The sequence below is a fragment of the Zalophus californianus genome, chromosome 1 (genome assembly GCF_009762305.2).
Source record: "Zalophus californianus isolate mZalCal1 chromosome 1, mZalCal1.pri.v2, whole genome shotgun sequence".
NCBI lineage: Eukaryota > Metazoa > Chordata > Mammalia > Carnivora > Otariidae > Zalophus > Zalophus californianus.
The window spans coordinates 13,849,497-13,876,584 of NC_045595.1; the positions used below are offsets into that span (position 1 = coordinate 13,849,497).

Below are 27,088 nucleotides of genomic sequence, written 5' to 3' on the forward strand. Positions count from 1 at the left end.
CGGGTGTAATGCTGAGGGGAAGAAATAAGACACAGAGACCCGCCCCCCTGCGAGGCCTCAGGCCCAGGATTCTCACGGGAGGGGGAGGAGCGACCTGCTTCTCTTTTGCTGGAACCCAGTGACAACATGTCCCCCATTAATACCCTAACCGACCAACTGCTACCTCATCAACTCGCTTCCTGGCGTCAGCTCACTTGATTGCCCAACCCATGTGTTCATTTGTTCATTCAACAATCACCCATGCTGAACTTCCAAAAGGCCTCAGTATGGCCAGGTTCTGGTGAAGCACCCAGTCTTCGGAGAGGACAGAGCTGGACACAGACAGACCCAGTCCAGTGGAGTCAGGTCAGGTCACAGAGAGGGACAGAATCCTGGAAGGCTTCCTGGAGGAGGAAGCATTAGAATTGGGGCTTCCACACATGAGTAGGGTTTTGCCAAGGATTCCTAAAGCCTGCCTTTGACTCTCCAACCTGCTGGCCTTCCCCACAGACTCAGAGCTCGTGCTCGGGTACAGCGATGCCTCCATGCTGCAAGGGGCTGTGAGGAGGGTTCCCTGGGGAAGGAGTCGTTGAGTCTGGGGCTTGGAGGATGAGTCACAGTAGCTGGCAGAAACAAATGCGTGGCAGATTCCAGGCAGAAGTCACAATAGGGGCAGATGCCCTGCAGGTTGAGAAAGCATGGCTGGCTTGGACAGTGTGTTTAGGAGTGGAGGGGTTGGAGTGGACAGGCTGAGAGGAGAAACTGGTGGTGTGGGCAGGGGGTGGGCAGTGCTGGCCTCAGACACCAGGATGAGGGGTGGGACATTATTCTCAGGGCCATGGGGAGCCAAGGAAGATGTGTGAGCAGTGGAGGGGTACTGTGTTAAAAGATTCCTCCAGACTGAGCCTGGTGTCTGGAGATGGGGAACCTGGGGAGGAGGGCAGAGTTCCAGAGGAGGAGGGGGGCCTGAGTCAGACCCAAAGGGTAGTAACAAAAGTAGATTAAGAAGGAGATTAAGGGCTAGAGGAGTGTCTCAGCCTCACCGGGGTCCTGGCATCAGGCAGACCAGGTTCCAAATCCATTCCAGACACTGACTCACGGTGCAACCTTAACCACTCTGTGCCTCAGTTTCTACATCTGTAAAATGGGATAAATGCTAAGAGCCTTCTTTTTTTTTTTTTTTAAAGATTTTTATTTATTTGACAGAGAGATAGAGAGCGAGCACAAGTAGGCAGAGCAGCAGGCAGAGGGAGAGGGAGAAGCAGGCTCTCTGCTGAGCACAGAGCTCGATGGGGGCCTCAATCCCAGGACCCTGGGAACATGACCTGAGCCCAAGACAGCCGCTTAACAGACTGAGAAACCCAGGCGCCCCTAAGAGCCTTCTCCTTGACTGTGGGAAGCTGAAATTCACTCGCCCATGCTTTCCCCTCTCCTCAAACTCTGCCCCTTTCCATCTAGGAACTCAGAGGAATTGACCAAAGGTTTTGAACTGAGACTTTATAGAAAGTTGCAAGTTGTTGCTTCAACACACCCAAAGGTACTCCCTCCTCACAGAAAAATTGCAAATCACAACTCTGAGGTACCGTGTGTTTTCCTCTATCAGACTGGTAAAACTTCAAAAGTGTGATAATGTCCGGTGCTTGCAGGGCTGTGGGGACACTGTGGCGCTGTCCCAGGGGAAGGCACACTGACACAGGCCACCAGAGTAACAAACACTTGTGCTTGCTGACCCAGCCGCCCACTTTTGGGATGCCCCTGAATAATTCACATTTACAAAATGAGAAGGGCAGCAGGGGCATGAACTAACTCGTGAGTGGATACACAAAATGCGGTGCATCCATACAGCGCAATATTACTCAGCCATAAAAAGGAACGAAGCCCTCACACACGCTACATCATGGATGAACTTTGAAAACATGATGCTGAGTGAGAGAAGCCAGACACAAAAGACCACATAGCCTGTGATTCCATTGATAGGAAACGTCCAGAACAGGCAAATCCATGGAGACAGAAAGGAGACTGGTGGTTGCCAGGGGCCGAGGGGGAGGGCCTGCTCATGGGCACAGGGTTTCCATTTGGGACAGTGGAAATGTTCTGGAACTAGATGTTGGTGGTGCTTGCAAAACACTAGAAATGTACTAAAAAAAAAAAAACCTGAATTGTTCACTATAAAATGGCTAAAATGGTAAATTTTATATAAGTGTATTTTGATCCATTTAAAAAAAGAGGGAAGGCAAGAAGATGGCAGAGCTGAGACGCTTCACTGCAATGTTGTTATACGGGGTGGAAAAAAGGAAGCAACCTAAAGGGTTGGTTAGATGAATAACAGTTCATCCATCCTGGGGGCGGGGGTGGCTCAGAGTCATAAAAACAAAATGATAGAGGTTTGTGAACCAATAAGGAAAGACTCATTCATCTTTTCCACAAAGCTTTATAAAGCACCTACGATGTGCCAGGCACTGGTCTAGGAGCTGTGCATACAGCCCTGAACAAAACAGACAAAATCCCTGTCCCCATGGGCTTCTTGTAGCAGTTGGAGAGACCGGCGACATGCAGGATCTACCGGGAAAATATGAGACGGGTGGAAGAAGCAGAGGAAAATAAAATCGAGAAGCAAGCAGGGAAGGTGGCAACTCTTTTTTTTTTTTTAAAGATTTTATTTATTTAGGGGCGCCTGGGTGGCTCAGTCCTTAAGCGTCTGCCTTCGGCTTAGGTCGTGATCCCAGGGTCCTGGGATCGAGCCCCACATCGGGCTCCCTGCTCCGCGGCGAAGCCTACTTCTCCCTCTCTTACTCCTCCTGCTTGTGTTCCCTCTCTTGCTGTGTCTCTCTCTGTCATATAAATAAATAAAATCTTTAAAAAAATTATTTATTTAGGGGCGCCTGGGTAGCTCAGTCGGTTAAACACCTGCCCTCAGCTCAGGTCATGATTCCAGGGTCCTGGGATTGAGCCCCGGTCAATCTGCTTCTTCCTCCCTCTGTGCTCTTCTCTCCGATAAATAAAATCTTAAAAAAAAAAAAAAAAAAAAGATCAAAAAATAAACTCCTAGATTTCTGTTTTTTTTTTTAAGATTTATTTATTTATTTATTTGACAGAGAGACACAGCGAGAGCAGGAACACAAGCAGGGGGAGTGGGAGAGGGAGAAGCAGGCTTCCCGCGGAGCAAGGAGCCCGATGTGGGGCTCGATCCCAGGACCCTGGGATCATGACCTGAGCCGAAGGCAGCCGCTTAACCGACTGAGCCACCCAGGCGCCCTAAACTCCTAGATTTCAATTGGCTAAAGAAACTTTGGGTGAAACATGAAAAACGAAAATTCACGGTTACCTCTTAGCATGAGGCAGATGGGAGGGAGAACCTCCCCACGTAGGTTTTTCAGTGAAAACATGGGCCTCAGCCAACAAGCACACATAAAGACGGGCCTTCGGCATAAGAGGGGCAGCTGGCCTCAGGCCCAGGTGTGGGTGGATGTCCCCCATGCCCCACACCCTGGGAGGAGTCGGAAGCGTCCAGCACGAAGCCCTCTCTTAGAATAGGAGGAAATGAGGAAATGAGGAAGTATGTGTGGGGCGGAGGGAGGCAGGCTTGGGGCCTGGGGTAGTGGGGTCTGCAGGTCTCCAGGACCTGTGGGACCTGGAGTCTAGACCATTTAGTGGGGTCTGGAGTTTGGGAGGCCTAGGTCCTGGGGTTTGGGGGTCTAGAAATTCCCAGCATGTGAGGAGGTCCTGGGTTCTTTTTTTTTTTTTTTTTTAAGATTTTATTTATTTATTTGACAGAGAGCGAGAGAGGGAACACAAGCAGGGGGAGTGGGAGAGGGAGAAGCAGGCCTCCCGCGGAGCAGGGAGCCCGATGCGGGGCTCGATCCCAGGATCCCGGGATCACGACCTGAGCCGAAGGCAGACGCCTAACGACTGAGACACCCAGGCGCCCAAGGTCCTGGGTTCTGGAGCATGCCAGGGGTCTGATGGGCCTGGAGCCTGGGGGACCTGGGGTCTGGGCCGTGTTGCTGCTGCCCCAGCAGGTCGTGGCCAGGCTATGGGAAGCAGGGCAGCCCTGGGCTCCACTCCCTGAGGGGGACCAGAATCTTCCAGAGGGCACACCTCCATACTCCCCCTCCTCCCGCCTGACATACCCAGAGCCTAGGTCTGAAACAAGCCTGAATGTCAGGCAGGGCCAGTCTCTCAGCACAGAGACTTCCAGAGGTCCTTAGGGACACACAGAGACCTTCAGAAATCCCCAGAGATACCTAGAACAGCTCAGAATCCCCAAGACCCCAGGGTACTCAGAGACCTGGAGAGAGACCTTCAGAGACTCCTCCAAAATAGCCAGGAAAACACAGAGATCTCCCACAAAGACAAAGGTAGAGATATATACAGTTTCCCCGGGACAACCCAGACCCAGTGCCACCAATCCGTGGCCCCCTCAATTTAGCCACATTTGCCTCACACCCTCTGACCCCCACGTAGCCACCTGTGCTGGGTGAGGCCTCAGCCTGGGCCCTGCCCCCAGTATGCCCGAGACTGGGGAGCTGAAGTGGGATCAAGGGTTTGCCCTCCCCGACTATCCACCTCCTGTCCAGCTCATGGGCTCTCACACTTGTCCCGAATCTGCCCTTTCTCTCGAGCCCTGATTCTCCCTGGGGCCAGGCCCCCCAAAATTCTGGCCCCAGCCCCTGTCCTGCCATTTCCATTCCCATTTGTGCAAAGTGCAGCCTTTGAATGCCAGACTTCTTTCCCCCCACACCCCTCAGGGTCTGGCTGCCCTTAGGGGCCCATCTCACCTGAGGGAGGGTGGAGGCTGCCCAGGAGGCCCAACCCAGCAGCTGAGGCTATCTAGAGGCCCGGGGATCTTAAGGTGTCTGAGGGGCTCTGGAGCCAGCAGGTCGGGACCTGGGGCAGGTGTGACAACCCAGGGCTGGGCTGGGGCAGCAGAACTGACTCAGGGTCAAACTGTGGACAGACAAGGCAACCGCAGATCAGGCATGCATCCAGCAAACAACTGGATCGGCTTGGCCACTTCACGGCTGTGTGACCCAGGGCCGATGCCTTAATCTCTCTCCACCGCGGCTTCCTCCTCCCTAAAAGACGGACAGTGAAAACCACCCTGTGGGGCGGCTGTGAAGGGCCGAGAAGCAGATGTGAACGTGAGCGTGTGTCTGGCACGGGGGCACATGGGCGACTTAGGACGCAGGCTGAGTGTCCCATGGAGGAAGGGGAGTGTACATGAGGGCCCACCGATGCACCAAAATCGAATTCAGAAGGTTAAAGCTGGATTTTTAATGATGCGGAAAGAGCCTGTTTGAGGTCACGTGGCCACGCCGGTTATAGTAAAATTTGAGAAGTCACTGAACGCTCTTGTCGGGGGGTGGGGGAGCAAACAAAACGTGGGACCGAGGCCACTGCGGTCAACGAGCACCGTCCACCTGCTCGCTGCTTAGCCGAGGGCCGCTCCAGCGGTGGGAGGCCACGCTGGGGGCCCACAGGGCTCTCCTGGGGACAGCCCTCGACCACAAGACGGAAGGCGAGCTGATTACAAACGCCTCTGCTCCCCACAACCTCCGGTAGGACATCTCCGAGGCAGGGCTCTGGGCTGCCTCCCCGAGGGCCCCCTGGGAAACCGGCCCCTGGGAACCTGCTGGTTGGCGCCCCCTGCAGGGCTCCTTTTCTCTCCTCGCGGGCGGACCAGGGGCTTCCGGGAATAACCTCCCAAACAGTGAAGTTCCCCGAATCTGTTCTTCGAGCCTGCTTTTCAGGGACCCCAAATTAAGATAGGTGGAGTGACTGGGACACCTGGCTGGCTCAGTGGGTAGAGCATGCAACTCTTTTTTTTTTTTTTTCTTCAGAGAGAGCCCAAGAGCAAGTGAGGGGAGGCACAGAGGTAGAGAGAGAATCCTGATGCAGACTTCCAGACTTCACTCTGAGCACGGAGTCCAACGTGGAACTCCATCCCCAGGACCCTGAGATCATGACCTGAGCCAAAATCAAGAGCCTACCGCATAATCAATCAACTGAGCTACCCAGGTGTCCAGGAGCATGGAACTCTTGATCTCGGGGCTGTGAGTTCAAGCCCCACATTGGGTGTAGAGATTTTTTAAAATAAATAAAAAATAAACTTAAAAAAGAGAGACGTAATCTTCACAATAACCCCTTGAGATAGGAACTGTCATTACCAGTTCATTGGAACTGATAAGACCCCTCCCCCATTTTACAGACAGGAAAACTAAGGCATGGTGTGTTTGAGTAGCTTGCCCAAGGCGCAACAGCAACCGAGGGTCAACCACAGAATCTGTGTGGTTGACCATTAGGGTACACGGTGCTCAAACACAAGATGCATTTGTCTGCACCTACCCGGGAGGGTCTGAAGAACCATTCCAAGGCACACGATGAATTTCTATGTCACTCCTGGATACACGGATTTGGACTTGAGTTCATGATAGTGACTGCCTGTGGCTGTGGGCTAAGGAGGGTATTTTGTTTTATTTGTTAGGCTTTGTTTATTTTTGGTAAGATTCCATTCCTTCCTCAAATATTTACTGAGTGCCTACTGAATGCAGCAAAACTCGCGCCCTTGAGGAGCTGATATTCCAGTGGGGAGGGCGCCATGAACCGTAAATTACCAAATTTAAAAGTGGTTAGGAAATAATAGTTCAATGGAGAAAAGGTTAAACAGAGTGTAGGGGGATTTGGAGAGCAAGACGGGGTGGTTCATAGTTTTGAAAGGTTAATCAAAGAAGATCTCTGGAGGAAAAAAAATGCAGAAAAAAAGGGGAAACAAAAGACATTCAGGTCAGAGTTTAAAATGGGAAGTTTTGGGGGGTGGTAGGGAACTGGGAGGTTTTTTTGTATTTTTCTCCTTTTTTGCTATGAAATGATTCAACACATAAAAATGTAAGTATATATTTGGAGGCTGACCTGGGGGCATGGGCAAGGTCAAGAGAAGCTAACAACATTCCAAGCCTGAAACTTGAGGTCTCAAGAGCTGTTCCAAAGGGGCACCAGGGCAAAGCCTGCGGGGGAACCCTCAGGAGTTGGTGCTGCGAGTCTCTGCTGTCCTCGTGTGGCCATAGTGAGGATTGCAAGTCCTGGTGGCCTTGGTAAGAGACAGAAGATTGGTCCCTGGCTCTTCAGCCCTCCAGATTCCACCCTGGCTATAGGGAGGATGGTAATGATGGGAAGATGGTAATGACAGTTTGTGTCACAGTCAGACTGAGACCCCTGGGGATACTAGAGGCCTTGGATCCCAGCACAGAGGGGATAGTGGTAATTTTTAATTCATTTGTTTAGCAACAGGTATTTATTGAGCTCCTGCTGTGTGCCAAGCATTGCTCTAAGCACTGAACAAAACATGCAAATTCCCTGCCCTCATGGACCTCATGGATTACTGAGGACATGGGAAATCAATATGCAAAGACAAGATTTTCAGGAAAATCCAACGTGACCCAGGTTGGAGGGCCTCTCTGAGAGGACATTGCTGGAGGTGAGGTCTGTAGGATGAAGAGAAGCAGGCCATGGGGAACGGCTGGGGGAAAGGTGTCCCAGGCAGGGAGAACACCCCTGCAAAGGCCCTGGGGTGGGGATGAGCTGGATGCATACAACAGGATCATGGACAAAAAGTACCCAATTTGTGGTGCTTAGCAAGCATCCATTCCCCCGTGTTGTTATTAAGCTGAGGGACTCCCAAACGGGGAAGAAAAGACCCTTCCCCTTTACGGTCCAGAAAAAGAGTGGGACCTTAGGGTGTCACGGAAACTCTTTCTTCTGCCACAGGAAGGGACCGGAGCTCTGGAGAGGAAAGCTAAGGGAGGGGTGTTGCCAGCACACCCCAAAGTGAGACCTGGTCCTCCACTCTCTGCTGTGTGTCTTCAGGCAAGTTGCTTCCCTGTGCTAAGCTTCAGTTTTATCTGCAGAACTTTTTCTGTAGCTGCTACAGGCTCTCCCCTCCTTCATTCCTCTCCTCCCTGCTCCTCCCCCCAGGCCTGAGTTTTCCACAAAATGCCTCCAATTTCCCAGAGTGAGTATCCCAGACCCCAGACAGGGCAGGCACGCCAGTGGGTGAAGTGCTGCCACTGGGTCACCTATGTGACTCCCTCAGTACCTCTTGGGGTTCAGTTTCCCCATTCTCTAACATGGGAAGAAGATAGGCTGCCTCTCCAATGAGGTTGCTGGGTGGATTTTCCAGGGATGATCTGATCCCGGGCTGAGCACACCAATTTCTAATGACTGCTTTGGCTCTGGAATTCAAGTGCGGGGAGGAGGGGCAGAGGCTAAATTTGTGGGCACGGAAGCCCACAGAAAGTAGGGCGGTGTACTGGCTCGGGCTAAGCCTTGTGGAGAATGGACACAGGTGCTGTGGGGTGGGGTAGGGGGGAGCTGTGGGTTTGGTTGAGGCTCCTCTTCCCAGTCCTCCTGGATCCCTTCTCTCGCCTAGAGTTCCTGGCAGCTCTGCAAGCTTGGGGGTTCAGTTGCTTCCTGCTCAAAGACTCACAAGCGGACCTGCACAGCCAGAATTCAAACCCAGGAATATCCTCCATCCGGGGACTTCCGCCTCCAGGCGCTCGGTCTTGGAGTAAAGGAAACTGAAACTCCAAGGGGTTGCTGCCTCTTCAAGGAGCCTAGCACATCTGAGCGAGCCTTTGCCCCCTCCTCCCAGCACTCCTGGGTTGGGGGCCTTGCTCCTCCTGCCAGGTGTCGGCGGGGACTCCCACCCCTGCTCTAGCGCTCACCGGCTGCTGTGGCTTCTCCCCTCCCGTGTTGTTTGGGTTTTAATTTTTGTGTTGCAGTTAGAAAATTACCCATAATTACAGCTTCTGAGAGGAAACATCTCCTGGCCCAGACCCTGCTCCCAGCTGTGGCCCGCCTCCCACGCACGGCTGGGGCGGGGCTGCGGGAGCCGCCCTCCGGATCCTGGCCCCATCGAACGCCTGCCACTTTAATGGGGGGGGGGGGGCGCTGCTTCCATCTCCAGTGCAGAGGAAAAACCATCATTTGGAAAACCCAACCAGACTTCGAGCGACTCCTGCAACATATTCACCGGCCGCCAGGGCTGTGTCCGTAGGGAGGACAGATCCAGTGGAAGGCGGAGGCTGCCCGCAGATTATCTGATGCATCATTTTATCGTTAACAGTGACAAATCCAACCAAGGCCAGGGCAGAATCCGTAATCTAGGGGAGATGGCCAAGGAAGGCAGGAAGAAGGGACGGGAGGAGAAAGAGGGGAAGGAGGGAGAGGATGGGGGGAGAAGAAGCAACTAGAATAGGCCAGGCCAGGAGCCAAATTGCCCTCCAGGCAGCAGCAACAGCTAGAGCAAAGGCCGTGAGGTGGGCCTGTGAAGAGTGGGTATGAAGAATGGAAGGACTGGAAGGGAGTGGGGAGGGACAGCCTCCCCTCTAGACAAACCCCCAGCCCTACTTAGCACAGCCTGCTTCAGGCTCCCCCCAGGCACCGCCCCCATTTGGGTGGTAATCCCAAAAGAGGCAGAGAATCGGCTCAAGGCTGCAGTGTCCGCGAAGCCACACGGGGGCGATCGGGAGCTGGTGGAGGGATCGCTGGTCTGGGATCCAGCCTAGACCCTTAGCCTACTCTGCTTGCATCCCCGCCGGGGCCCCTTAATCAAATCCCGGGCCTGCCATGGCCCAGAGCCCCTGTCTACCTGGGCCTCTTACCAGGGCAACCTCCTGCATCTTCCATGCCATCCCAATCTACCCAGGAACCCCATGGTACTTCTTAAAATCCTGTTGCATATCCTGCCCCTCACGGCTACACACCTTCCGGTGGCTCCCTATTGCTCTTGGAACAAATCTCAGCCGATCCCCTAGGGAGTGATCCGGCTCCTCTTCCCCCTGCTTCAGCCACACTGCCCTCCTAGCTCTGCGTCCAACACCTTGACCATGCACCCACCTCAGGGCCTTTGCACTTCTGTGATTGCAGTCTGAACATTTTGCTTTCAGATCTTTCAGATCCACCCCACCCCTTATTAAAAAAACAAAACAAAACTTTCCTCCCCCCCCCATGCCCCTCCTTCGTATGGGTGCGGGGGGGGGGGGCTCTTTTATGGGTTCGGCTTTTGCAAGGCGTGCGCCCGGTTCGGATGTGCTTGCGGCTCAGCTTCCCTGACGCCGCGTGGGGCCCAGAGCTCGCTCTTCTCGGACTTTTCCGCCGGCACCGAAGCTGTGTTTGGAGAACCGTCCCCGTTACCATGAGAACCGCGCTTGTCGCTCTAGCCGGCCGCGCCTCCCCCTTCATAGCTCGCGCCTCCGTCTCCCTCCTTCTCTCCTCTCGCTTCCACCCTGCTCCGGGAGCTGGGCCCACTCGGCCGTCGCTTGGTCCTGTCCACCGGGAACCCCTCCCTCGGCCCAGCATGTGGTACTCCCTGAAATTATCCTACTGACTCGCCAGCTTTTGACGGTCAGCCTTCCCCGTCAGAATCTGCTCCACAAGCAGTAGCAACGCGTCCGCCTGGGTCCCCAGAGCCCTGCACACACAGACGCTCAGTAAATGTCTGTGGGGAGGTTGGAGACTCACAGTGACTCAAGGAACCGTGGCTCAGAGAGGGCGAGGGACCTGCGCAGGACACAGAATCCTGGGGAGCCATGGAACATTGGGAGATAAATAGGGGGTGCCTGGGGTGGCAGGGCCTGGGTGTCACAGTTGTCACCAATACGCTGTGTGACTTGGGTGAGCCACACTTTCTCTGTGTCTCGCTGAAAGTAGGCACTGGAGAGCGGTAGCGGGAGCGGGTATTACGATGAGGGTGCCCTTGACGCCCACGTCCGCCAGTGGCGTCCGGGGCTCGATGCCCTACAGAAGCTTCGCGGCCGCACCCCCACTACCTCGTAGCCCAGGCCCCTCCTCTACGCCGGCCCCTGGCTCCGGGGGGGCCCCGCGGGAGAGGAAGCTGGGGGAGGGGACGACTGGCTGGACAGGAAGTGGGAAGGGCTGGCGTCCCCCTCCAACCCCGGCCGAGGCCCCTGGGGATGGAGGCGGGGCTGGGGCCAGCCTGGCCCTTCCCTTCCTCTCCGCCTGTCTGGAACCCCAGCGGCTCCCGACTTCCCGACCGCCAGAAGGCCTGAGGGGTGGGGATCCCCACGGGGGGGGCGTAGCCTCTAAGAGGGAGGTATAACGGGTCAGCTCGCAGTGGGAGGGAGTACTCCCATCAAGACACTCACACACACACACGCTCGCAGTCGTGCACAGGAAGAAAGAACACCTATGGCAAATATTCACAGAAACATCCAGACCTGGAATCACAACTGGACTGCCTCCCGACACCTGCGGCAAGCAGGTCCAGGGCACAGGCGTCCACCCCTCCCAGGCACCCTTGCCTTGGGGCCCTTACCTCAATGTCTGCCCCCCATTTCACAGACCCTGGGGGGAGAAGGGCCCCAGGAGGGGGAATGGGGTACCCACTGCCTGCAGTCCTGACTCCTGCAGAGGGGCGATTAAAGGTGGGACGCGCCCCATTTACCGTTGGCAACACAGCAGTTGAGAAATGGCAGCAGGAATGACCCAGTGGACAAACGCCCAGAGACTACTATTGACACAGGGTGTGACTGTGGAGCCGCGCAGGGTGGCTGCCAGGGTGTGACCCGGCTATCCCTGTGTGCTTGTCTTTGTGTTGCATGTGTGTGTGGCGGTGAGTGTCCACAGGCCATGTGACTGTGTGACACTGATTCATCTATGGCACTGTGAGACCCCAGGTCTGTGTGTGGAGCCCTGGGTAGGCTAGGACCGTGTGCCCCAGGGTGACCGCAAGTAGCTGCCTGGGCTCTTTCCGTAGCTTGTGGGAAGCTGTAGCATAGCCGACCCTCCGTGTGTCTGTGGGGCTGTGTGTCTCTGTGAGTGGTGATCTGTATGTTTTGTTGTTCTGACAGTCACTGTGTATACCTCTGTGTGTATGACAGTGTGTCCCTAGGTGAGCTGTGTGGCGGTTCCTTCTCAAGCTGTGTGGGGGTAGTTCCGCGGGGTGGTGCACCCCGTGTGACTGCCTGTTGCTTTATGGAACTCTCACTAGTTGTTCCAGTAGCTATGTGGATCTATGTGTGTAGTCCTGTGTCCAAGAGTGTAGCTGCAACTGTGTGTGGCTGTGTTCCTGGGTGTACAATTTGGGTGGTTGGTCCTATCTGGGGAGTGTGTGTGTAGCCGTGATTAACTGTATCCTGCTGTGTGTCCCCAGGTGGCCGTCCCCACCCGTGCCTGCGTGTGTGTACCCGCGCCCGCCCCCCCGCGGCGGGCACTGCGCGTGCGCGCCAAGCCCACGGTCCCCACATTGGGACCCATCCGCGCGCCCGCCATCGCCCCTTTAAGAGCGGCGCCCGCGGGCAGCAGGGAGGCGGCGGGCGGGGGCGCGCGCGGCGGGAGGAGGGGGCGCGCGCTTCCCGGAACAGCCCGCGCTGAGGGAAGAGAGGAAGAAAATAAAACCCGTGGCTGGAGCTGAAGCTGGAGCTGCCGCCGCTGCCGCCGCCGCCGCCTTGGCCGTCTGGAGCTCCCCCGCGCGGACGATGCCCGCGGTGCCCGCGCGGGGCTCGGGGCGGTGAGGCCCGGGGCGCGGGGTAGCTATGGCGACCGCTAGTGCGGCCCGCGGTGCCGCCTGACAGGTGTGGGCCCCGGCGGCAGCGGCGGCGGCGGCGGCTCGGAGCAGCATGTACGCCAAGGGGGGCAAGGGCTCGGCCGTGCCCTCCGACAGCCAGGCCCGCGAGAAGTGAGTCGGTGGGCCGGGGCCGGGGGAGCCGGGGGCGGGGCTCGGCCGCCGCGCAGCTTCCGTGGGCCCCAATGCCGGCGGGCACCGCGCGGGGCACGTGGGCGCGGGGGCAGGGCGTGCGGGGCCGGAGCGCGCTGGAGGGGTCGCGAGATTTGCGGGGGCGCGCGAGACCCGAGGGGCGCGAGATTTGAGGGGCGTGCGAGGCCGGAGGGGCTCGAGGGGTCGCGAGATGTGTGGGAGTGCGCTAGATCTAAGGGGTGTGAGGAGCTTAAGAGTTCGCGAGATTTGAGGGGAACGTGAGACTCCGGGCGCGAGAGGGGCGCAAGGAGTCGTGGTTTGCGGGGCGGTGCGCGAGAGCCGAGAGGTCGTGAGAGTTGAAGGGGCGCGGGAGACCCGAGGTTCGCGAGATTTGAGGGGGCGCGCGAAACTCGAGGGCTGGGGAGACCGAGCGCCTCGAGGGGTCGCGACATTGCAGGGGCGCGCGAGACTCGGGGGCGCACGAATTGAAGGGGCGCGAGAAACCCGAGCGGGACTCGAGGGTCGCGAGACCTCCCCGACGGTCGAGACTTGGGTGCGCGAGTTTGCGGTCGCGCGTGCGCGCGAGGTCGCGCACGGAGCGGCATCGCAGTGTCCAGGGAAGTTTCCGGGGCGGGCGAGACTGACCAGTTGGGGACCCCTGCACGGAGGAGGAGCTTGAGAGAGGAGAGGGCCTGAGGGCTGCTAGCCCCAGCCCGGCGGGGGCAGCTGGGTGGGGCCCCTGGGGAGGCCACACGGCCCACAGTGGGAGGACTCTGGGATCTGCAAAAAATGCCTCATGCGGAGGCTAAAGGCCCCGTCCTGCCTGTGTTCCGGTCCCCTTGATGGCCAGACCTGTCCTGTGCTCGTCCGTTTCTTATAGAGGGTCCCATCTAAGCCTTGGTTTGGAGGTAGGGTTCTGCTGCTAAAGAAAGTTTGGAAAACACCAGATGGTCACATCCCCTATTTCATCCGTGGGGGTGCTGGGGCCCTGGAGAGGAAGCGATCTGTTGAGGTCTCAGGGTTTGGGGCGTGGGAGAGCGCTCAGAAAGCGGGAGTGGGGTGGGAGCGGGGAGGGCACACTGGAGAGCTCGGCTGGTTGCTCTGAGCATTGCTCCTGCTCCGAGCATCGGTTTCTGAAACATGAACAACTGGCCTTGTAGGATTCTCACAAGGACCGGGTGAGAGGCTGCAGGTAGAGCACCCCACACAGGCAGCCACCAGCCGAGCCACTTCCTGTCTCTGAGCCTCGGTTTCCTCCCGTGTGAATTGGGGTGTGGGGGATTTACACTGCTCAGGTCCTCAGCTCTCGGGTACTGTGTTTTTCTCCCTGCTCGCAGTCCTGCCTCCTCCTGCCCTTCTTCCTTCTCAGGTCCCTATCCTGGGCCCCCTTCTCGCTCCTCATCTCAACACTAGTTCTGGGACAGCCTGCCCCAGAAATGAACTGAGTACCTGCTGGGTGCGTGGATGGTGGATCCATTAATAAACACTCCCAGCCCACAGGACAGCCTGGAGGGCACCTACCACCCAGCACTAACTAGCACTTGCATTTGGTCCTTGGTTTGGGGGCTTTTTAAATAAGCGGACAAAGGTGATGGGTAGTCGAAGGCCCCTTTGTCCCCTTTATATCCTTTCCCCTGTGGCCCCAGAGGTTCTGCTAATGTGAAGTGCTGCCAGGTAGGTTTAAGTAGTTCCACAAATGACAACCATGGTTGGTGTCTTGTGTTTTTTCTGGGATTGGTTTTGAGAAGGGGCACATGACCACGTGTAGTTTGTTCCTTAGCCCAGCAGGTGAGGGAATCACCTTGTGTTTGCTCTGTCTCTTGCTGGGCTTCCAGGTGTGGCTGTGGGCATCCTTGTTTGGAGGGCAGATGGGCAAGAGATTCTTGAGAAAGGAACCCCTGAACTGAGTCCTGGAGGCTAAGCAGAGCCAGTGGACACAGGGGAGCTTCCGAGGAAGGGCTTGAGAAGAGGGAACGAACAGAAGGAGGAGGAAGACAGAGGGGGAACTTGTGAGTGGGGGTCATCACCCAGGCCACTGGCTGGGAGAAGGGCTGTAAGGGGCATGCGTGGAGGCTGCCAGGCAGATGGTGAGGAGACACCCAAAGGCCTGGCCTTGAGGGTGAGGGTGGGGGGTCGGGGGAAGAAATGGGTGGGCTGTCCCTCTGTTGGGAAGTGACACGAGGCCCTGAGTAGAGTCTCCCAGCCCCCAGCAGCAAGTCCAGGGGCTTTAAGGGGGAGGAGGACACTGTGCTAGTGCTCAGAGCCTCCGTTACCTACCATAATTCTTGCTAATTACGGTGGTGGCGCCACGTTGTAGTCTCCAAGACTCTAACATCCCGTTCTGTCACCTGAGCAGCCCTGTGTGCATTTCTTCCTGTGAGCACTTGGGGTCTGGGCACCCCATATCCTCTAGGTCACTCATTCCTTCCATCCACCTGCCCTCTTACAGCAGAAGCCCCTCCCATGAGCCCGCTCTTTGTTCTGCAGGTCATTTGCCAACATGGTTAGGGGTGGAGATGCCAGGATTTGGATCCAGAGCCCAGGCCCTTCCACATATCTGAGCTCAGAGCCTGGACAGGGACACCTCGAGCTGGAGGCCCTGCATGGGTTTGGCGCCTTGAAGGTCTCAAAACAACATGGTCAAATGTCCAGGCTTCAAAATTTTTCACTCAAAACAAAACAAAACAAAACAGCTCACAATCTTTCCCTGAGATTCTGTCCTGGTAGAAATTAAAGTAAGAACACGTAAGAGAAATCAGCAAAATTTAAATCTTCTCTGGCTTCTCTTTGCTTTGGGGATAAAACCCCAAGTCCTTAAAGTTGAAATGCTAAGCTAACTTTTACTGGTGCTTACCAGACTGTGTTAAACCTGTCCTTACAGGGCGCCTGGGTGGCTCAGTTGGTTAAGCGACTGCCTTCGGCTCAGGTCATGATCCTGGAGTCCCGGGATCGAGTCCCGCATCGGGCTCCCTGCTCGGCAGGGAGTCTGCTTCTCCCTCTGACCCTCCCCCCTCTCATGTGCTCTCTATCTCTCATTCTCTCTCTCTCAAATAAATAAAATCTTTAAAAAAAAAAAAAAAAACCTGTCCTCACAGGAGGGAGTCCCTGTGGGTTGGTTGGTTTGTTTGTTTTTTCATTCATTTGGGGTAGCAAGGGGCCCAAGATGCTCTGGGTGCTGTTGTAATTTCAGTAGTGAGGGAAAGAGACCAAGTCCCTGCCCTCCCAAAGCTATATTCCAGAAAGAGCTGCAGGCAGTGGGCAGAGAGACATGTGTCAGAAGGGGATAAATAAGGTGGTTGGGGGGGGTGGATGGGGCAGGTGGAGTTTAGGTGTGACAGGGAAGACTGTGACAGATGACATTTGAACCACATGGGTCTCTAGGTGGAAGTGCCCTGAGTGGGGGGACACCCCGTGCAAAGGCCCTGGGGTGGAGGAGGGCCAGTGTGCGTGTGTTGGGGCACTGGAGGGACTGAAGGAGACGTGCTATTGGGTGTGTGTGTAGACTCTGGAGGCTGGGGAGAGAGCAGCCCCTGGGGGAGCCCTGTCGAAATCCAGGTAAGAGGTGGTAGTGGCCTGGACCAAGTGTGGTAGAGGAGGCAGGAAGAGGGCTCCAAAGCAGAAGAGTGAGCTTTTTCCTCAAGTTTTTTCCCTAAATTCAGTAAGTGCAGTGATCTCGGGGGGATGGCTGGGTGGATATTCACGCACCTGTGTAGCTTTGTGAGTCAAGGCCAGACTACCCAAGTCAGATTGGGGGGGGGCAGGGGAGATGGGGAGAGGAAGAAGCTGGGCAGGGAGCATGTTGAGGATGGGCCACTAGATGTTATGTGAATCCCAAGTTTGGGGGGGCCAGGCTGGCGCACCCAATGGACAGCTGCATGAAGATGTCATCAAAGCGGGAGAGGAGGCCATCCAGAGAGAGAAGCGAGGGCCCGGGGCTGAGCTGGGGCAGGGCTAGTGGAGGGAGGAGGGGAGCAGCCAGGGGTGGGGTCCTGCATCCTGGGTCAGATGCCACCCCTGAAGAACAGTTGAGGGCAAAGGGGAGGTGTAGGAGGACCTGATGGCTGGCAGTGTCGAGCAACCTTGGTGGATGTGGTGGGAGCCAAGGGTCATTTCTCCAGGAAGCTTCCTGAGCCAGAATGCCCCAAGGGCAAGACTGCAGCCTCCCTGCCCCTATCCTTACATCTGCCTACCTGGATTCCCCCCATCCCTTCTTGCTCCCTTTTCTCTGGGCATTTCAGCCCCAGATTTTCCTGCTTTCTGCAGTGACACCCCCCCCCCCCAAATGGGTGAGGGACTGGCTGGACCTCTCTCAGCCTCTCTCCTTGGCCGGAGGGTGCAGGAGGGGGGGCGGGCAGGCCTGGGCTTGTTGGCTCCGCTTCAGCCCGTTGTTCCTTCACTAATGGACGCGGGGCTGGCAGATGCAGACCACTTGAAGGCTCAGGAAGCCTTTAGAAAGGAAGAGAATCATAGGAGTGAGTTGGACAGGTAAACCTGGAGGCCATGGGGCCAGGAAGGCTGAGAAGGGTGTGATGATGTGGTGGAGTCCACAGCCAATCTTGAGGAAAACCCACACTCGGAGCACTGTGACCACCACGAGCCATACCCCTCTGTGCCCTGTCCCTCTCGGTGGCTGTCCACAGCTCATCTGGTGTGGTGTGAGCTGGGGGCACATCTTGCCCTGGGACAGCTGCCCACCCCAGTCCCTCAAATGTCCGCCTCTTGTCCTTCCCTAGCACGCACTACCTTCCAGCCCACCCTAGAACTCAGCAGGTAGCCTCCCGGGGTCAGGTGCCTGTTGTGTTCACTGCACAAAGAGATGCTGGGTGAGTGTTGAATTAATGAAAATGGCTGGAGGAAGGAAGAGGATCCAGGGCAAGGGCAGAAGCCGTTGTGTGTGGGGGGGGAAGGAGCAGGGGCCGGGGGACAGAATGGCTAGAACTGCCTCAGCGAGGTGTGAGGGGAGCTAAGGAAGGGGGGGTGATCTGATGGGGGGCGGGTATGTGAGGATCAAGAAGCCTGGCTGGGAAGGTGGGAGAGAACAGGAACATGAGTCAAAGCAGGGTTATTTTAGGGTGGGGCCCTCAGCCAGGGAAGGGTGGCCTGCTGAGTGGGGAGGCGTCCTGGAAGGGCTTCCAGCTCAGGCCAGCCCTGGGGGAGCCCCCCCATCTTGGATCTAGACCCTACCCTCCCAGCACCACCCCCGCCCCCCGGGGCCTGGACCAACGACCCTATGTCCCTGGGAGCGCTGGGAGGGGGCAGTAACTGTGGATGGTTGGGAAATGGGTGAACCGAGGAGGCAGTTAGTTTCTCTGCTTGCTTGTGGGGAGGACTGATGAGGGGGTGTTGGGGCCGAGGATGCGGAGGTTCGGAAGATGGTGTAGAGGGGCCGGCCTCCCTGTGTGGCCTATGGGGGACACTACTGGCCAGAAGGTGGCTTGTGTTCTTGGAGCAGGCAGCAGCCAAACTGGTGTGTCCAAGGGTGCTGGGCACTGTGTTTCTACAAGGCAGGCCCTGCTGCCCCTCACCTGCCCTCGCTTCTCCACACTCTCCCGTGCGGGGCTGGTGTAGCTAGGTCATGGCCACCACGGGTGGTCCTGAGAAAGAGAATCGGGGTCCGGGGACACCTGGCAGAGGAAGACCACAGGTCAGAGGGCCCCTTCCTTTCTCTACAAGACAGGGCTGGAAGGAAATTAGGTGTTGGGCCCTGACCACATGGCCTTGGGTACCCGCTGGGAGACCCCACCCAGGGCAGAGTCTGGAGTGACCTCTAGGAGCCCTTTCTCCCGGCCACAAGACCTCCCTGGGATGAAGGCTGTTCTGGGGTCTCAGCATTGGCAGGACAGGGCCAGGACTTGGTCCACGAGGGGCTGTGGAACTGAGCAGAATGGATGGCTTGCAAGTCAGGGGTCAGGGACTGCTGGGAGTGCTGCCTAGAGGAAGGGCCTGCTGGCTGGGTATTGATGGATGTGTAGGAGTTGGCAGGTCTGAGCACCTGATGAAGCCATCACACCAGGGTGGGAGGGATGGAGGGGTTGGGGAACCACTGGGGGGCAGTGAGTGAGGCTGAGGATGGTGTCACAAAGGGCTCACTGAGGCCACTCCCAGGGTCCCTTGGGGAAGGGGTTGTGGGGCTGGCTGCAGGCCTCCGGAGAGCCTAAGCCCGTCCGCACCCCGCCCGCCCGCAGGTTGGCGCTGTATGTGTATGAGTACCTGCTGCACGTCGGCGCCCAGAAGTCAGCCCAGACCTTTCTGTCCGAGGTAAGCCGGCCTCGCCAGGCAGAGCGCCCCCAGCCGGGTCCCTCCTTACTGCCTGTACCCTGCGGTCCACTCCACCCCCTTTCCACTGGAGCTCCAGTGCTCGGGTTCCGTTGCCCCTCCACTGGCCCTGGGAACTGAGGGCTGGAGTGGGTCGGGGCCCGTGGGCTGGGGTCGAGGCATCTGTCTGGCCATCTGAGGGTCTGTGCACGCTTCTCTGCCCCTTACCCAGTTGTCCCCTGCCCCGCACCCTTGCTCAGGGCTGCTGTTTCCCCGTCTCCCAGGCCCCAGGCTGGTCTGGGGTTGCCTCAGTTTGGAAGAGGTTGGGCAGGGCCGGCAGCAGGCCCCCTCACTGTCTTGTTTTTCCCCTGCAGATCCGATGGGAGAAGAACATTACGCTGGGGGAGCCCCCAGGCTTCCTACATTCCTGGTGGTGGTGCGTGTGGGGCTGGCCAGGGTGGGCCATGGAGGGGGGCTGGGTGGGGACGCATGGGGAAACCATCGTCCCCCCCTGCCGCCCACAGCGTGTTCTGGGACTTGTACTGTGCAGCACCTGACCGCAGAGAGGCGTGTGAGCACTCAAATGAGGCCAAGGCTTTCCAGGACTACGTGAGTCCCTGCCCCAGGGACCGGGACCAGGGCTCTTGGGCATGGGCCAGTTTTGGGGCCTGTGGCCTTGGGGGCCTGCGTGGCCTGAGATTGGCTTGGGTAGGCAGGTGGGTCTGGTGTTGGGGTTTGATCTGGGGTCTTGCCCACTTCTGGGAGTCCCTGTGCCCTCTCCTCAGTCTAGGGTCACTCACAGGGTGGGGGAGGCTCCTTCCATTGCAGCCAGCTCCTGAGAGTCCCCACAGCCCTCCCCCGCCCACACACACCTTACTGAAGCCAGCTCTACCTCTCCTTCCCCTCATCTGAATCCCTTGGGGAGCCAGGAGCTCTGCCTCCCCATCTGCCCAGCTGGGTGGGGTGTGTGTTGGAGGGGTTGGGGGCCACCACTGCATATCCCCTCCCACCCCAGCCTTTCTGAGCCCAGGGGACCGTGGGGTTGGCTAACTGGCAGGTGCACCCTTGGGCAATGCACTTCCTGACTTTGCTTGGTGATTGGGGCTGTTGACCCCACCTCTTTGGCCTCAGTTTCCCTCCAGGTTGAGTGGGGGTCAGAGGCCTATCTGGAGAGGAGGGGGGATAACATGAAAGGGCTGGTGGCATCTCATTGTCATGGGGAGCGGATGGCCACCCCTACGTTTATCCTCTTCTTGGTCCTGGCTGTGGGGCTTGGCCACCTGGCTTCTCCGAGACGTCTCTGGCTGGACAGGAAGGGCTGGGGGGCTCTGGGCCCACTCCGAGGAGAAGCAGCAGCTCAGCTGGCGTCCAGGGTCGTGCAGCTCTAGGCGAGCTCCCACTTCTCTCGCCCTCCCCCTCGTGCACCCACTCTCCTAAGGTTGGCGTCCTCACAGCCTGAGCAGTCCGCCCTGCTGTGCCCCCTCGGGCCTCCCAGGGCGTGGCCATCCCCATCTTGCTCTGCAGTTGGTCAAGGTCGTGCACCGCCTCCCCACATAAAGCGCCCCCCCCACCCCCGCAAGTGCAGGCCTTTGTAGAGCCGGGGTGCAGCCCGCGAGGGGTGCGGGTTCATCGTGTCCCTGAAGACGCTCCGCACCCGTTGTCTGATGTGCGTGGAAGCCGGGGTCACACTATTGGTCCCCATCGGGTTCCACTGTTCGTATGCCATCCCCCCTGTTGCTCTCCTGCCAGAACTGGGGCTCCAGGGGTGTCTGGAGCTGTGTGCGTGCAAGACTGCGTGGGCGCTCACTCCCATTCAAACCCTAGCCCCTCCCAGCCTGCGCAGCGCCCCCTTACCCCCCCCCCCCGCCCCGGCTTCGCCTCTGCCCCCACCTCTAGCGGCCTCTCAGGGCCCCTCTGAGGAGGGCAGGAAGGCGGAACGCAGGGTTCTCCACTTCCACGGGAGCGCGCTTCCCGGGAGCGCGCCGGTTACCATGGCAGCAGAATGCGTCGGGGGAGATGGTGCGGGCACAGAGGGTGTGTGTGGGGGGGAGCGCCCTAGCCCCGGGGTGACGGGTTCCCTGTGGCTGCGTGCGCACATCCTGCCCAGCTGCTGTTCTAGCGTGGGGGGGCGCCGTGCTCGCCTCCCCTGCGCGGTCGGGGCCCCCTCCGAGTGGGGGCTCAGTTCACCACTCCCGGCTCCGCGGCCGACCTCGGCGTCTCCAGGAAACGCTAGCGCGCCCAACCCATCGTCATAGCAACGCGGGTTGGGCCCTGGCGTCTCCGGTGGATGATTGACGTGGGGGGTCTAGCTTGGGCCACCCGCCAGGGAGGGTGGGCCCGCCCTGTATTAACCCTTCTGGGCCTAGAGTTGGGGAGCCGCAGTGGGTGAGGGGTGCCCTATCTTCTCCCTGCCCCCACACCTCGTCGGCAGCCCAGAGAGCAGCTGCCCCCCCCCCACCAGGAGATGCTCTGGCGCCTGCTGTGGCTTGAAAGGGGGGACTGCTCTCCCACCCTCCCTGTGGGGTAGGTTGTGGGGAGTGGACAGACCGAGGGCTCAGAAGTACCTCCTCCAGCCACTGAGGCAGGCCCCTGTGAGAATACAATAGCTGCTCCAGCTGTCAGGCTCTATGTCTGGGCGGAGGGGGGGTGGGGGGGTGAGGTGGAGGCAGGGGGGACTCCTAGGGTCTTCTGGGCTTTCAAAAGATTGGTGCCAGGCCCTGGGAGTGTTTTCCGTCACCACAGGCCAGGGAAGGCTGTCCCCCCCACCCCCCGCCCCCCACAGCTCCTCCCCCATCTTGGGGCCTGGGCAGGAGTCCTTCAGAGGTTGATCTTTGAGAAGGGGCAGGAAGTATAGGGCAGCTTGCAATACCCAAGGGGAGGGGTATGTCTACAGGGGTCCTGCTCTGACCCAGCCAAGGGGCCCTCCCCACTTCTGTGGGGCCGGAAGTGCTGTGTGACTGTGGGCACAATGCTTAACTTCTCTGAGCCCAAGTGGCTGCAGTTTTGCAAAATCCTGGGCATCCCTGTGTGACGGCTTGTGCTAGTCCCGGGAATAGCCGTGACCCACACAGACCATACCTCTTGGGTCCCGTTGGGGGTAGAGTGGGGTCAGATGATCCAGACAGACGAGAGTTGAGGGGCCTCCAGAGAATTACTGTGTTTACTCAGTCCTTGCAGAGTCCCCCTCCTTCCCTATCCTTTGATGTGTCTCCTCTGCCCTGTAGACTAGGCCTCCATTTCCCTCCTCCTCCCTGCTCTGTTCCCAAAGGCAGACAAGCCTGGGACTTGGAACCTACCAGAGGAAGTGGCCTGTCAGCCCTGCCAACCAGCATCTCCACCCTGGGCTGACATGGGAACCCTCCTGTCTAGCACCCGGTCTCCTCCCCTCCTCCAACTGAAGAGAGGCCTGGAGCCTGGAGCCCCCATCCCAGTAGTCCTGCTCTTCCTTCCCTTCCCAACTGGAGGAAGAGGGGAGTTCTCTGCTCCGCAGCCCCAGAGAGCAGCCCTCTGGGAGGGAGGTTCATCTGGAAGCTGCCAGTTGATTTTTGTGTTTATTTGGGGTGTCTTGGGTAGAGCTGAGAGTCCAGCTAATCCGCTTTACCAGCCAGGAGGACATGGGGCCTGCTGGGCTGGGGCTAGAGTCAGGGACCATGCCCCCACTAGTCTGACGTGAGATTCCAATGGAAAGAGCAAGCCTGTGCCAGATGCAAGAGGCACGTGCCCACAGGGGTCCTGGGTTGTTGGCATTTTCAGACCCCCCAGAATCCTCATGCTTGGGACTGACTCCTTAGGAGGTGGGATCCCCAGGTCCCTGGCCTCCCGCCTGGGCTGTGTGCTGCACCTGACAGGGCCCCAACGACCTCCAGTGTCTTGGGTACAGAAGAGGCAAAGCCTGGGTCCACGGCCACACGGCACATTTGAGGAGGGTGCTGAGTCAGGGCTGCTAAAACCGGGGTGGGGACAGGTGCAGCCGCTCCTCCTTCACCTAGAGAACCCTCCAGGTGTCCTCACGTGCTCACCTGGGTAGAAGATCCGATGGCCCAGGTTCCTTGCTCTATGGAGTGGGCTGTTTGTGGGTAGGAAGGGACACTCAAGCAGGAAGTGACGTGAGCAGGTTCTCTTGGTCTTCCTCACCCCTGCAGAGCACTGTAGCAGCCCCCAGTCCTGTGATGGGGAGCATGGCCCCCAACGACACGATGGCAGCAGGCCCCATGGCACCCGGCTTCTTCCAGGTACAGCCAGGGCCGGTGCCCCTTGTTCTCCAACTTAAGTGGGCATGTGTCGGAGGGTGAACAGCGTGGGCCATGATGGGCGTGGGGGGGGGTCCTATGGGGAGAGGCCCCAGCAGGCCACAGTTGGTAGGGGGTTGTCCGCGAGGTGGGTATTTGCACACAGGCCTTGGTGGCGTGATGGGAGCAGCCGCGTGGGCTGGGCCCCAGTGCAGGAGAGGGCGGGGTCTCTCTGAGGGTGGCCTGCGCGGGCCTGGTTGCCAAGGGCCTCAGAGCATGGCTCTCTGAGCCGTGGGTCCTGCCCATGACTGTTCCTGTAGGGCCCCTCACCCCAAAGCCCGTCTTCCACTCGGGGGAGTGCAGGGCTGGCCCACCCTCCCGCCTCCATGGCGTCCCCTCACCCTCCCTGGCCAGGCTCAGCAGGGCCACAGAGAACAGTGAAGCTTCGGTGGACCTCGCTCCTCCCAACCCACCTGGTTCTGTCCTCCTAGGGCCCCCCCGGCTCCCAGCAGCCCCCCCACAACCCCAACGCCCCCATGATGGGGCCTCATGTTCAGGTAAGGACCTGTGACGCCCCGCCCCTTTGCACATGCACATCCCAGCAACTCGAGCCCCCAGCCCCACTGCACTCACGCACCGGGCACTGGCTGGCTGCAGTTTGCTGGCTGGTCCTGGAGGAGGGGGCTGTCCAGGCTGGGGGCCCGGGCGCTGCAGGAACGGGGTAGCTTTGGGGGGTGAGCAGGTGGAGGGAGGTGCTGATCCCCGGCCCACCTCTTCCAGCCCTTCATGTCACCGCGGTTCCCAGGGGGCCCCCGGCCCACCCTGCGGATGCCGAGTCAGGTGAGAGAGGGATGAGGGGGGGGGGCAGGAGTTGGGCCAGGGTGGGGGTACCCACGCTCAGTGCTGCCACACCCCCTCCACAGCCTCCTGTGGGCCTCCCCAGCTCCCAGCCCCTCCTTCCTGGCGCCATGGAACCCTCCCCGCGAGCTCAGGGTGAGTAGGGAAGCTCCAGCTGCTGCCACCCCCCACCCATTAGGACCCCAGCTCCAAGTTCCTCCTCCCTGCTGCCTCCTGGTGCAGACCCACCCCCCTCCAGCACATGTCCACACTGGGGAGTGTTATTGGCCTGAGCCCCCTTCCTTCTGCCCCCCCCCCAGGGCATCCGAGCATGGGCCCCATGCAGAGAGTGACACCTCCACGGGGCATGGCCAGCGTTGGACCCCAGGTGAGGGCTGGGCCAGGAGAGGGGGTGCGCTTCCAGGGGACTTCCCCCGACACCTTGGCCTGCACTCACAGCCCTTTTGCCTTCTCAGAGCTATGGAGGTGGCATGCGGCCCCCACCCAACTCCCTCGCCGGCCCAGGCCTGCCTACCATGAACATGTAAGGCCCTGAGAGATCCCTGGGGTGTGCCCACGTAGGCCACCACCCAGCTTCATGGCCTGGCTCTGCCGGGGCAGACTTAAGTCCGCACAACAGCTCTGGTTGTTTACTCTGCATTGGGTGGGGAAACTGAGGCCCAAAGGCCATATCCCATAGGATATGGGATTTGAGGGCTGACTAGAATCCATCCCTGGTTACCAACTCTCAGCCAAAGTCTGTGGCTCTGCGGGCCTGTTTGGGGGCACATGGGCAGGGTGGGGGATGTCACAGAGTGTGTCGGGGCTGTGTGCCACCTGGCCTCACCCCGGGGTCCACCCACTGTCTCTTCTAGGGGCCCTGGAGTGCGAGGCCCGTGGGCCAGCCCCAGTGGAAACTCGGTGAGAGGCGGGCTGGCCGGCCAGGGGAGGCTGGGGGGTGGGCTAGCGCTGTGGGGGTGGAGTGGGCCGCTCACAGCTGCGCTTCTCCCCAGATTCCCTATTCCTCCTCCTCCCCCGGCAGCTACTCGGTGAGTGACGAGGCGGCTGGGCCACTTGAGCCAGGGGGGCAAGGGTGACGGTTGGCAGACGGGGGGAGCGGGGGGGGGGTTCGTTCTCACCTGCTCTGTCTCCTTCCTTGTGCAGGGACCCCCAGGAGGAGGAGGGCCCCCTGGAACACCCATCATGCCCAGCCCTGGAGGTGCTGCAGCCTGGGCAGGGTACAGGGAGGGGTGTGCTTGCCTGGAGAGATCCTCACACCCCACCCCCTCACGCACCGGTATCTCCCCCAGACTCCACCAACTCCAGCGAGAGCATGTACACTATCATGAACCCCATTGGGCCAGGCACCGGCAGGGCTAATGTGAGTGGGGGGGGGTTCCAGGGTGGGGGCTGCGGAAGGCGGTGGCCCCGCTGGGGGTCTGGTGGCCCGAGCCCCACGCTGCGCCCCCACCGCCCGCAGTTCCCGCTCGGCCCTGGTCCGGAGGGCCCCATGGCGGCCATGAGTGCAATGGAGCCTCACCACGTGAACGGATCCCTGGGTGAGTGGGCGTCCCGAGACACACACCCCACGCCCCAACCCCGCTGCTTCGCGAGCCTCTTGCGCCCCCTGGCGGTTGCTCCAGCCCCGCTCCCTGGTTTCTCTGCGGGTGTCCCGGTTGCACCCTGAATCTCCACAGGCCGCTCGTTGGCAGGGGAGGCGGGCGGGGGGGGGAGATTGCAGTAACTGAGCCAAAAGTGCCATCACTGACCCCCGTCCGGACTCTCCATCCAGGACCCCCAGCGGCGCCCCAGCGGACTGGGCCCCGGGGACCGAGGCAGGGCCCCCGTACAAGTTCAGGGAGGGGTTAGTTGACCCTGGGCCGGGGTGGGGGCGGGGGATTGGTTCCGGGCCTGGCGCAGGCGCATCTGAGCCGCGGTCCGCCGTGTGTCGGTCCACAGGCTCGGGCGATATGGACGGGTTGCCGAAGGTGAGGGGCCGCGCTCCTGCGTGGGGCGGGGCCTGGGGCTCCCTGGGTGCGGGGATGCGGGCTGGCCAGAGCTGTGCGGGCCTAGTTGGGGTTGGGCGGAGCGGTGGGCAGGGCCTGGCCCGCGGGGCGGGGAGTCCTGCGCTGACCACGGCCGCCCCCAGAGCTCCCCCGGCGCCGTGGCCGGCCTGAGCAACGCCCCGGGCACCCCGCGGGACGACGGCGAGATGGCGGCCGCCGGGACCTTCCTACACCCGTTCCCGAGCGAAAGCGTAAGCGACTGCGTCGACTCCCCCCCCGCGGCGGCGTCGGGCCGGAGGGGCCTGGCGGGCAGGCCCCGGCGGGGCGGCCGGGGGGCCAGAGCAAGACCGTGACCGCGGCGGGCCAGGTGGGGGGGCGGCCGCGGCATCCTTCCCCTCCCCTCTCCCCTCCCTCCCGCCCTAATCTCACCGGACCCCCTTCCCCGTCCCAACCCCCCACCCTGGGACCCGCACCCCAGGGCGGTCTCCCCACGCATCGCCACCTGTCTCCTCCCCTCCCTTCGCCCCGTCCCCCATTCTCTCCCGGGGGGGGGGGCGGGTCCCAGCGGAGGCCGGAGCTGAGCCCGCCTCCGCGCGCCACCCCCTCATCTCTCCGCAGTACTCGCCCGGGATGACCATGAGCGTGTGATGGGGCAGCAGCCCCTTGCCCACTGCCGGCCTCGTGATGGGGCAGCAGCCCCTTGCCCACTGCCGGCCTCGGCTTCTGCCCAGTGCCCCTGCCTGGGACCAAGGTCCAGGGGCTCGGGCAGTCTGCTGGGTGAGGGTCTGAGGTCACACCTCGGGCGACTGTACTCCATCCAGTTCAAGGATTGGACAGCTGGGAGGCCCCGCACAAAGGACTCTCATTTTATAAAAAAAAAAAAACACAAGGACCTCAGAGACGTTCTTTCCTGTATAGGCCCTTCTCGTCATTTCTATTTTGTCCCAGGGGGGGCTCCTTGGAGACCTCCTTTCCCCTGGACAGCAGGGGTGGGCCCCATCAATAAATGTAACTTGGTTTTGGTTTTTGGTATGTGGTCTCAGATTTCTTCGCTGTGGCTTGTGGCCACG

At 59.5% G+C, this 27,088-nt stretch overlaps 1 protein-coding gene across 6 annotated transcripts; it reads left to right on the forward strand.

Moving 5' to 3' along the window:
- Positions 1-12,273: 12,273 nt before the first annotated feature.
- On the forward strand, positions 12,274-27,050 carry SSBP4 (single stranded DNA binding protein 4). 6 transcript variants are annotated; one of them, XM_027586007.2, is made up of 19 exons: positions 12,274-12,673; positions 18,877-18,949; positions 19,321-19,382; positions 19,471-19,555; positions 23,089-23,178; positions 23,667-23,732; positions 23,956-24,015; positions 24,099-24,168; positions 24,333-24,400; positions 24,489-24,556; positions 24,888-24,933; positions 25,026-25,061; positions 25,177-25,231; positions 25,323-25,393; positions 25,493-25,571; positions 25,972-26,000; positions 26,162-26,385; positions 26,637-26,662; positions 26,700-27,050. In XM_027586007.2, exons 1-17 carry the CDS (start codon positions 12,615-12,617, stop codon positions 26,369-26,371), a joined length of 1,227 nt encoding a protein of 408 aa, XP_027441808.1. In that variant the 5' UTR covers positions 12,274-12,614; the 3' UTR covers positions 26,372-26,385; positions 26,637-26,662; positions 26,700-27,050. The 6 variants fall into 6 exon arrangements, with proteins under 6 accessions (XP_027441808.1, XP_035578239.1, XP_027441809.1 ...); XM_027586009.2 differs by having other exon boundaries at positions 12,279-12,673; positions 26,162-26,269; XM_035722346.1 differs by having other exon boundaries at positions 26,637-26,700.
- Positions 27,051-27,088: the final 38 nt, after the last annotated feature.

Coding starts and splice junctions, on each gene's coding strand:
- SSBP4 (XM_027586007.2), top strand. CDS start 12,615: ATGTACGCCAAGGGGGGCAAGGGCTCGGCCGTGCCCTCCGACAGCCAG. Junction 24,016..24,098: donor CCCTGCGGATGCCGAGTCAG/GTGAGAGAGGGA, acceptor CCCCCTCCACAG/CCTCCTGTGGGCCTCCCCAG. Junction 24,934..25,025: donor CCAGCCCCAGTGGAAACTCG/GTGAGAGGCGGG, acceptor GCTTCTCCCCAG/ATTCCCTATTCCTCCTCCTC.